At 38.1% G+C, this 10319-nt stretch overlaps 1 protein-coding gene across 1 annotated transcript; it reads right to left on the bottom strand.

Moving 5' to 3' along the window:
- LOC141613444 (protein SLOW WALKER 2) lies at positions 1–9759 on the bottom strand. Its single transcript, XM_074432180.1, has 16 exons — positions 8927–9759; positions 7983–8058; positions 7555–7674; positions 7229–7304; positions 7051–7119; positions 6874–6954; positions 6719–6790; positions 5832–5924; positions 5536–5679; positions 4015–4098; positions 3727–3870; positions 3217–3306; positions 2723–2805; positions 2263–2625; positions 1605–1827; positions 1–1015 (listed from the first exon to the last, which is right to left on the bottom strand). Exons 1-16 carry the CDS (start codon positions 9639–9641, stop codon positions 284–286), a joined length of 3165 nt encoding a protein of 1054 aa, XP_074288281.1. The 5' UTR covers positions 9642–9759; the 3' UTR covers positions 1–283.
- Between the last annotated feature and the right edge of the window lie 560 nt (positions 9760–10319).

Here is a 10319-nt window from a genome sequence, read left to right as displayed (position 1 = left end):
GGTGAGAAAAAGGTTGCACAACTCGTACTACCAGGCCGCTTTTTTCTATTGACTTTCATAAACATCAGCGTTTTTGTGAAATGGAAGATGGACAAGGAACTTAATTCGTAAAAGTTACTCGTACAAAAATGTTTTGCTCGACGCATATTACCTAGAATGCTAGGCATTAAGAATTTGCAAAGTGATCAACCCCAACCATGAAGTCGTATGAGTACATTAAAACCTGTTCCATATAATCCGCTTCGTATATCTGCAGACTGGTAATAATCAACACAGCTGCACTCTACTGGGAGGATTTCTTCTTCTTTCTCTTGTTCTTTCTACTCGTGTTGTCTCCTTTATTATCTTTCTCATCACCCTCGTTTTTAGTCGAGCTGTGTTTTCTTTTCTTAACTTTAACATCCTCGTCTACTTTCTCATCCTCAAAATCGTCATCATTCATCAAATGCTCATACTCGTCAAGGCTTGCGAAAGGAGAAGCTGATGATTTTTTACCCGGTTTATTCTTACCCTTCTTCACCACAGGTAAATCGTCTTCTTCCTCATCAGTGACATCATCGGCATCACCGATTTTAATATCCTCATCGCTGACATCATCAGAATCGTCGGCCTGCAAGTCATCGCCATCGTCAAAGTCAACTTCCCGAGCCTCATCACCGCTATCTGACATTCCATCCATTTCCATGTCATTGTCACTAGCATCGCCAATTAGATCATCGTCGTCCTCATCGACAACCGTGTTTAGATCATCGGAATTGTAGTCTGCCTCGGCATCCAAGGGTGGCTCATTGGCATCCAACATGTTTTCAATCTCGTCATTATCACTCTCATCTCCACCATACAACTCGGCTGCTTCCTCGTCTTCAGCTCCCCTCTTCTTTTTCTTCTTCTTCAGCTTCTTAGATGAACCCGTCTTATTCATGTAAAACTTGTGAAAAACGAGATCCTCTGGGGCTACATCGGCTTCAGCCAATGATAGAATTTCAGATCCTATCAAATGTTTATTCATTTCCAGCTGCCATAGAGTGAAAATATCATAATATGTCAGCATTCAATAACAACTTGGTCAGCCACCAGAAAATATGATCATAAATTCATAATAAGTCGGCATTCCGTAACAACTTGTCTAAATTTTGCACGAAGGGACAATAATTGTAAGTTTGTAACACAGAATAGCTACAAAAGTATTTGAACTGCAGAAGGGGGATACAGTCACAAGCCGACAAGTAGACCGGACAAAAAGGACATTCGGGCCAGGTTTAGATAGGGTCGGTTGGTTGAGTTTTACATTTCGGGGTGGGTCAGGTTGGGTCACTTGGAATTATGTCAATTTAGGTTTGGTCAGTCGCCTTTTGATGTAGGTCATTATAGGTCAGTGATTCATTTTGAGCGAGTCCCATTTCCAGAGCAGAGCTAAGTTTGGGTTGACTGAATTATGTGTTTGGTTCATATTCTAATTGTGCAGTTCCGATCTATGGGCCACGGGTCATGCCATTCAAGTTGAGTCAGATTTGCCAGGTCTAGCCACAAGGGCAGTGCCTTTGACGCTGATGGGTTTTAAGCAAAGCAAAGTTAATAAATATGATTAGGTTTAACAGACCAACCTTTTTAGCTGGCTCGATATTGGAGCCACCATGCCATGTGCTTAGCTTAGGTTTCTTTTCCATGAACTTGTCCAGAAAAGCAGTAAGAGTAAGATCGTTCAATGGGTTTCCATTGTAGACGATAGTAGCTCCGGAGAGAAGAGTCCTTGCCATTGTTGAGACCGATGGGTGTGCATGAGAAGCGAGCACGGTCAGCTCCCACCAACCAGTGCGGTCAGCATTGCTGTTTAAAATCAGACAAATTCACATCAACATAGATGTAGCATATATTTCAAAGGTTTTGCAGCTCGGAAAAATGTTTCAGCAAACTTATTAAACCCTGTACTAGTGTACTACATACAGATTCATCACATGAACATTTTGGGCCCGAAAATATAACTGGCTCACTTCTATATTACTCTCTATAATAACAAGGAAACGGAAAGACCAACTTGAGGGCACCATTTGTTCTATAAAGGGGGATTAAGAACTTTCTCAGCTACCTTGCTTCTTAAACAATGAGCCTTAATCAAAATCGGTTTTTGGGAGCTAACGAAGTTCTATTTTAATGGTGGTGTGGGACCAATGCCAATCGTGTCAATGATGGCCTGGTAATTTATTCAATCCAAGTCCAGCAATATTCTAAGGGCCAGAAAGATGGAAGTTAGTGCAACTATACCAGAAAGATGGTTCTCGATGCCGAGGGTCATATCCGTCAGGTAGTAGATGCTTCTTAGAGGGTTGAAGTTTGTTTCCACTGTGATCAGCCAGCTTTGTAGAACTAGACTCTAGAGGTTTGTCAACACTTTTCATAACAAAGTCACCATCCTCATCCGAAATATCTTCTTCGGAAGAAGCTGAAAAAGCTTCATCATCTTCTGAGGAATTACCATCTGAGTTTAAGGCATTACTCCTACCCTCATCAACGTTTGTGATTTCTAGGATCTTAGCACCTTTACGAGGTTCGTCCTCCGAATCATCTAGAACATCTTCAAAATGTTCAAGATCATCATCAGCAGCCTCATTTTGAATTGCCATATTCCTGCATGAGAAGGAATTATAAATTCTGATATTATTCGCAAAGAACTAAAGTTTTAACATGATTTATAGAAGTAGGAAAAGAGCAGTCTTATCCGTACCATAGAGGAGGCCGGCCTTTGAGAACTTCAGAGAGAAGAAACAGACATCCGCATGCATATTGAGGTGGCTGTTGAAGTGCAACCTGCAGAGGTAATTCATATGAGGAAGTCAAGCGGAAATGATTGAGTAAACAAGGATAGACTCCGCAAATATAGTTATTAACGGTATAACATTATTAGTCTTTCCGTCTCATTTATATCGTCACCCTGACTTTGGTAGCCATCATTGACTACTACTTTGTGACAATATGCAATAGTTAACAATAAATTTACAAAAATTAGGAAAATAGTTGTTTGATAAGTCAAACACAACAAATTGAACATCATAACTCTACATGTATGGAGAGAGAAATGGTAAAGATCGTCCATCAAAGTCAAAAGGGTGCAATATAAGTAAGATGAGGTAGTACTTCATTAAACTAGACCTTTGTCATCACTAAAATTTCACGCACAAAGTAGAAAGGATTATATAAACCCTGGAACCAGTGGCTAACCTGTAACACACGCTTTGCAAAGGCAGCTACACGCTTTACATTTATGTCATTCTTCATAGCTCTTAATAGTACTCCGATAAACATCTCGGCCTGAAATATTGATTGAAATAGGAGCATAGAGGTCAACCCCAAACATCTAAGAATAACTAAATTCCATGGCCGATTACAATATGCCAACTATGATAGACTGCTAGTAGTAGTAGTAAGGTTTATCTCATAGTATAACTAGCCATAAACAAGAAGAAAGCCAGATGAGCAATAGAGTAAGAATTAATGATTGCAGGAACTTTATGAGGTCTACTGAAGTACTGAACAACTTCAAAGCATATAAACCATCTGACAAGGAAAGCTACTTCAGATCATGTTACCACTTCTATCGACAGCTAAGCACATTAATCAAATAGCACTGCTATATATATTTCATTCGTTCTAGATATATCCGTCATTGAGTACAAGATAGCTACTTCAGAGTTCAGACAAAGCAATCCGAGAATAATTATAATGACCTACCTTGGAGGTATTGAGGGCTGCAGGAAGTAGCAATTTTGCATATAAGGCTCGATAGAACCGATCACTGACAACCTGATTTTTTGAAGAAATTTTGTCAAGAAGCATTAATGCTTGAATGCCAACATTGAAGTTTTGTGAATGAACCTGCACAGTGACAGAGTGTTGATTAAAAAATCTCAAGTCAAACTCATAAAGAAGAGGGGACAGGGGTCCTGCATCCTGAACATCTAAAGCTTAAAAGTCTAAAATACAAAATAAGAGATTAGATGATTAAAATCAAGGACTCACAAGTCGGAAAAGTACTGGAGTCTGGACATCAACAACTTCATCTGCCTCGTCACCAGAAACAAATGGAAATGCTCTATTTACTCCCTGTGAAGAATATAAACAACAAGGTTTGCCAGTGAGGGATTGCAGTATCGCTGAAACAATGAAAGGACACCCATAGTACAACAGGCTTCAAGTTTCTGTAAAGAGATCGATTTAACATTAAACCAACTTTAGAATTTAGAACGCCATTTCTTCGACAATTCCACTTTAGAGCTCATTCTTAGAGACGATTTCAATGAGTTATCGTGTTTCAAGAATCTAACATCATCTAAACATAACGTATACTAAATGGGCAGAGAGCAGTGTAGTCATTGCGATAACATCTACGGCAGTCCCTCAAATTACTTCGAGTATGCTTCTTTATGTGTTTCACTTATTCAGAGAGCAGCAATGTACGGGGGCGTTTGGTTAGAATAAGGGAAAGGGAAAGGGAATAAGAAAGGGAAACAAGGGGTAAGGAAAGGGATTACCCCAAAATTTCATCCTTGTTTGGTTATTCAAAGGAAAGGAAATAGGGAATGACACTAACCACCCTCTTTCCCCTATACCACCATCAACCATCGCCAGTGCCGCCACCACCACATGTCACACCCACCTCCTAGTATCCTCTGAACCGACCACCAGCACCTGCGACTTACTACTAGACACCGGCGCATGGCCCAATCTCCGGCACCTAGTTATTATTATGGTTATGATGGTTCTGTAGTTAATTAGATTGCGGTTAACATGAGTAATCACTTATCACGTTGAAGGTAAGAAATAAAATGGGGCTAGCAGATTATATGGTTACAGGTTGTGGTTAACATGGTTGGGTTCAAGAAGGCATTGACTTAATTAGATTTTCATCACACTTCTCAATTGTTTTATACGAAGTATTTGCTTTGGTTTAACTTGCAGTATGTGGTTTAGTTCAAAATCATCTTTGATAGAATTTGAATTTGGTGTTTATGGGGGTAAGTGAGGTTTCGTAGAGAGGTTGTACGGTGGGTAACAGGACTGGACGCCGGCGACGATGTGCTGTTATGGTCGCCGGTGCAGCGTCGGCGTCGGACAGCGGTTGTGACAGGTTGTGCTCGTGGTTGATGGTTGTGAGGATTGGTAGTTGGTGGTTAGAGTTAGTGGGGGAAAGGGAATGGGTTACCCTAGGGGGGAGAGGGGAGGAGCTTGGGGGTAAGGGAGGGGGAAAGGGAATGATTAAATGTACTAAACAAACACTAACAAAGGGAATGAATCCTTTTGATTCCTTACCCTTTCCTATGAACCCCTTACCAAACAGCCGCTTGTTCTATGTAAATAAACCCTGGTATTCTAGCTCCATTAGTTGATTGCCAAATATAGATAAATTAGAGATAGCATCTAGAAGAGCCAGCGGCACAGGGGTACAGGAAAATACCTTAGCAGAATAAATAAACCAAAAGGAGTTATAAATAGAGTTCATATAGGAGGGAAGGACATAAATTTTCCTTTCGACGCACTTACCGTCAAAAGAGCAGATAGAAGCCGTGAATCCAATTCCACGTGAGATTCAGATGCATCTTTCCCTTTATTGTCCTTGGCACTCGACTTTTTTTTCTCTTTGCTCTTTTCAACTTTAGGATCATCACCTGTCCCAGAGACGAGTACCTAATACAGAAATGCCTATTAATACATCAACAAGCAAAAAAATATGGTTGGGCTTAAAGAGACAACTAAACAGCACATCATCAATTTGTGGTGCACTTTTGCATACTAGAATTACAGTTGAACCGGCAGAGAAGAGAGAAAAAAAAATATACCTTAAATAGTGCAAAGTATACATCCACCAACCGTTTGGCCACTTTCGGCCCATCCCTATGGTGACTCAAGCGAATTTGACTTAGGAAGTTGATCTGCAGAAATCAAAACAAATTACAACAGCATTCGGTCTAATATTGAAGTCTACCATACACATGCAAAATCAACAATTAATCACATATCTCGTGCAGCGTAATCAACAATTAGATTCTTGAATTATCTGCAGTGCAGTACTGGGTTCTCCGTGAAAGTGTCATACAGTCTACTCTTCAATTACAAGGTATTTGCACAGAAACTAGTTCCGATTACGATAATACTTGAGTTAAACTAATAAGCCTACAGCAAATTACTCACAAAAAGAGTGACCAGTAAAGACCATAGATCATTCAAGTTCGCATTCTATAAATATTTTGAGCTCAAGGGAACATAGGAGAACATATCTAGCCAACAAATATGCCAAATTTAAGCATGCCTCATAATCTGTAGAGAGCTCAACACATTACAACCAAACTTCATACTTATCATAGTTATCAACCAGCAGAAAAGAACTCCAAAGTATTCATCATGAAAAACAAAGATGCATCCATAAACAAAATCAAATCAGATAAACTCCAACAATAGCTACCTAATAGCTAACTGAACTATATGGCTACTTGAACCTAGATCGTGTTCTAAATACAGACTTCATCAGAACAAATCCTTAATACATCTAATTAATTGTTTAGATGGGACAAAAAAATATGTCTGCAGGATAGTGTAGGACTCATTCCAAAAGGCTAGCAAACATCCAACAACGCAGGAGTCAGGACTAAGGTAAGGGCCATCCCGAGATCTCAATTCACTACTAGATTATTAAGCCACAACTAAGCCAAGTCGGTAAAGAACTTACAGCATGATACTTTGAACGCAACCCTAAGTGTGGCCGAAATAAGAACGAGTCCACCTCATCAATCACCACAATCTGCAAGGATAAAAGCCAAATCAGATAGTGTAATAAGAGCGCTGAAATCACATATGATGCCTGTATAGTACTCAAGACAATACCTTCATGTTTGGATGATCAGACAAGAGATTAGTCAAGTAAAAGTCAGCATTGGATGCAGCCTTGTTATCAGGATCCCCCAACTAAAGGTCAAAACAATAGAAGAATTTAAAACATAAGCAATGATTCTAGTAAATACAACATATTTTGATCAGTTCTACAAGAATATGTAAACTTACTTTATTAACTAATGCTTTCAATAATCTCCGCTCTTGTTCCGATTTGCTCTTTAAAAGTGCATACATGGTCTACAAAAACAAAGAAAAGATAATACACAGAACATATAATGCATTGTTCAAGAGCTAAATATGTCCGACATAACATACAGAGAATGCATTAGCGGCTCATTACACACACCTTCAATGACTTGTCCTTTAGTATACGCAACATATCTTTTGACCCTTCCTCAAGAGCAGAAACAAACCTTTCATACCTAACATACAAACCCATGCAAGATTTAGTTTTATTCTTGAATGAAGCACCAAAAAAATAAATTACACAAGTACAATTAAGTAATTAACGATTGGTGCTTAGAGGGGCAAAGTCATTGATTTGCACTAGAGTTTCACCCAGATAATGGACAGTATGTTTTGTCTTTACATACTTTAGTCTAAGGCAAGAAGAGCCACAACTTCTTCCTAAAACAAAAAGGGTTCCTCCCAATTAACCATGCAGAAAGGTACCTTGATTTCAAACAGTCCTCCCAATACCAAAACAGTAAAAGAGAGTGACCATCTTTATTTTCAGGAAGATGGTTGAGGGGCTGCTGGAAAAGGGTCTTCAATTTCCGATCAGGCAAGAGACTGCAGCATAAAATAAAATCAATAGTTTATAATAACTCTTTAACAAAAAAACCATGACAAAATTCGCTTGAAGTTGACAACAGCAGCTTTCTCATATAGCACCAACAGGGGACAAAATTAATAGTCGGGTATAGGCGTATAGCGTAATGAACTAATACAAAAATAAAATAGAACCCTCACACAATCATGAGTGGACATCCTCCAAACACAATTAATGTCATATATACAGAAACTAAACGAGCAAATATGTCTATAATATCGAACATTTTGATACAAGAAAGTAAATTTACTAAAAATAGGAGGCACACCTTTCTACAAACAACTCCTTCAGAGCGTCAAAGGCTGTCAGTGCGTGACGCTTCCCAACCTTTGATGTCACCAGTGCTGCGGAGGACATTCAAACCTATTACAATTAACTCTAAAAAAATACAGTAAGCAATAATGGTTCAGGAAACTTAAAGTTGTCTAAATATCCGTATCTAACACATGTCCTCTACTATTTGCAGATAAGATCACTCTAAACTACTAACGATAATTAAAAAGCATCTCTCTATTCGCACCTAAGTATTGCTGCTGCTTCTCCTAGATGATCATACACTTGCTTAAAAATAGTATCTAAAATATCTTAAACACTGTCGCTGGGATGAACATTGTACACAACAATCAAGTACACTTATCCCTACGAAGACAACTCTGGCAATATTACATATCTTCAGCCATTATCATACCCATCGATGATTCAAAATCCCTAGTCCTTAAAGTTTCTACACCAAAACCCTGTGCTAAAGCTAAACTTCAAAATGCCACTTAAGACCCAATACAAAGCCAGCATCAACCTACTACATTGGCGGATTTAGGAACTCGGATTCTCATAACACCTTAAACTAACTCTTCGCTGCATTTTACCTTATTTGTGTTCTACAAAGCCTAAAATCACTATTGGTGCATCACAATTGTTCAAATTTTCCACAAGACACCGAAAACAAAATTCTCTGGGTCCAACACAGTCTATATACACCAACTAATCAACATTACAGCAATGAGCAAATTTCATTATTCCAAACATAAAAATCTACTTTTTGTGCATGATAACAGCTTCAAATTTTTCAACAAGACACCGAAAACAAAATTCTCCCGATCCGACCCTGGCTATAAACATCTACTGATCAACATTATAACAATGAGCAAATTTCATGATACTAAACATAGAAAGCTACAATCTTTCCAAACCAAAATCAATATAAATCATTACCCAAAAGAGCGTCAAGCGACCGCATATTAGCAATAGGATTATCCCCAATCAAAACCGAATAAGCCGAAACCTTATCAACAGCAGTACCAGACTTCTGAGTAGCAATAAGCATCTTAATATCACCAGTTTGACCCCTTGAACCTTCATAATCAACAATGTACTGTGCTAACAACCTTTCCCCAAGCTCTTTCTTTTTCGACACCGTCTTCTTCCATTCCTCAGCATCCCTAATCTCAATCTTCTTCCTCGCTTCACCAACACCCAACACCTTATCCTCCAACTCTGATTGGTCCATGTACCACGTCCCCAATGCGCCTGCTTTCACCAAGGGTAGTTTCGGAAGATTCTTGAACTTCTCAAATGACCTTAGATTGCTGTTACTAACATCAAATTCGGGTTTTGGTTTCGGTGTCGGTTTCGGTTTGGGTTTGTTAAAGGTATCATTTTTGGGGGTTTTTTGGGAAAATTTTGAAATGGGTTTTTGAGAATCGGGTTTTTGCGAAAAGGGTTTTTTGGGATTGTTAGATTGAGGTGATTTGGTTTGGGGAATTTTTTTCTTGGGACGGAAATCAGTGTCATTGAAACCAGAAGAAGGTAGAGAAGGAGATGAAGCAAGGCCTAGAGATGATGCGAATGATGCGACGTCGTTTTGGATTGATTGTAGGTCTTCCTTTGGTTTAGGTTGAGAGGATTTCTTCTGCTTTGAAGTCGCCATTGAAGAAGAAATGGAAGAAGAGAGAGTTTGGGGGTTTAGGGTTTATGTGAAGAAGAAGATGATTAATTTGTACAAGTATTTAGTCATTACTCATTAGGGGTTGGTTCAGATGGGATTCGGGTCGGATAGTATAGTCTCAACTCTCAAGTCATTTTGAATACATTTGACGTTTTGGGTCGTGTTAGGACTGAGCTTGTTAAAATCACTTGTTTATGAGAAAATATACATCAATTGATCCTTTAACAAGTGTAAATCCCGCGTAAATGCGCGGTAAATATAGGCTTTTAATTTTTAGTGTATTAGTTATAAATTTTATATTTATATCTCGCGAATTTTTATAAAAAATAACTAATATTAAAATTAATCAAAAGAATTTAAGTTGTGAATTTTTTTTAGTGGATGTTTTTTGTCACGAAACTAATAGTAAGCAATTAAGCATGTGTCAAGTTATTCTCTACAGCAATAATTATTGCATTACTGAAAAATTTAGCAACTTATACTTTATAATTTAATATCAATTTTATTTTATTTAATGAAAAAATCATAATTATGAATTTATTTAAAAAATTAGAGTTTATTTATAAGAATATATTCATTAAAAAGATAATAATATAATGAAAGAAAATTTTATCCATAAAATATAATTAAAAGGCTACCCTAATATGACAAATAAACGTC

Source organism: Silene latifolia, chromosome 1 (genome assembly GCF_048544455.1).
Source record: "Silene latifolia isolate original U9 population chromosome 1, ASM4854445v1, whole genome shotgun sequence".
Lineage (NCBI taxonomy): Eukaryota > Viridiplantae > Streptophyta > Magnoliopsida > Caryophyllales > Caryophyllaceae > Silene > Silene latifolia.
Note: the sequence above shows the minus strand (reverse complement) of the source record. Positions and strands in the feature narration are given on the sequence as shown.

Excerpts from the sequence above, each read along its gene's own strand:
- LOC141613444 (XM_074432180.1), bottom strand. The coding sequence starts at position 9,641 with ATGGCGACTTCAAAGCAGAAGAAATCCTCTCAACCTAAACCAAAGGAA. Across the intron at positions 5,680-5,831 it reads TATACTTTGCACTATTTAAG|GTACTCGTCTCTGGGACAGG; the intron begins GTATATTTTTTT and ends TTTCTGTATTAG. Across the intron at positions 3,871-4,014 it reads CTCCAGTACTTTTCCGACTT|GTTCATTCACAAAACTTCAA; the intron begins GTGAGTCCTTGA and ends GTCACTGTGCAG.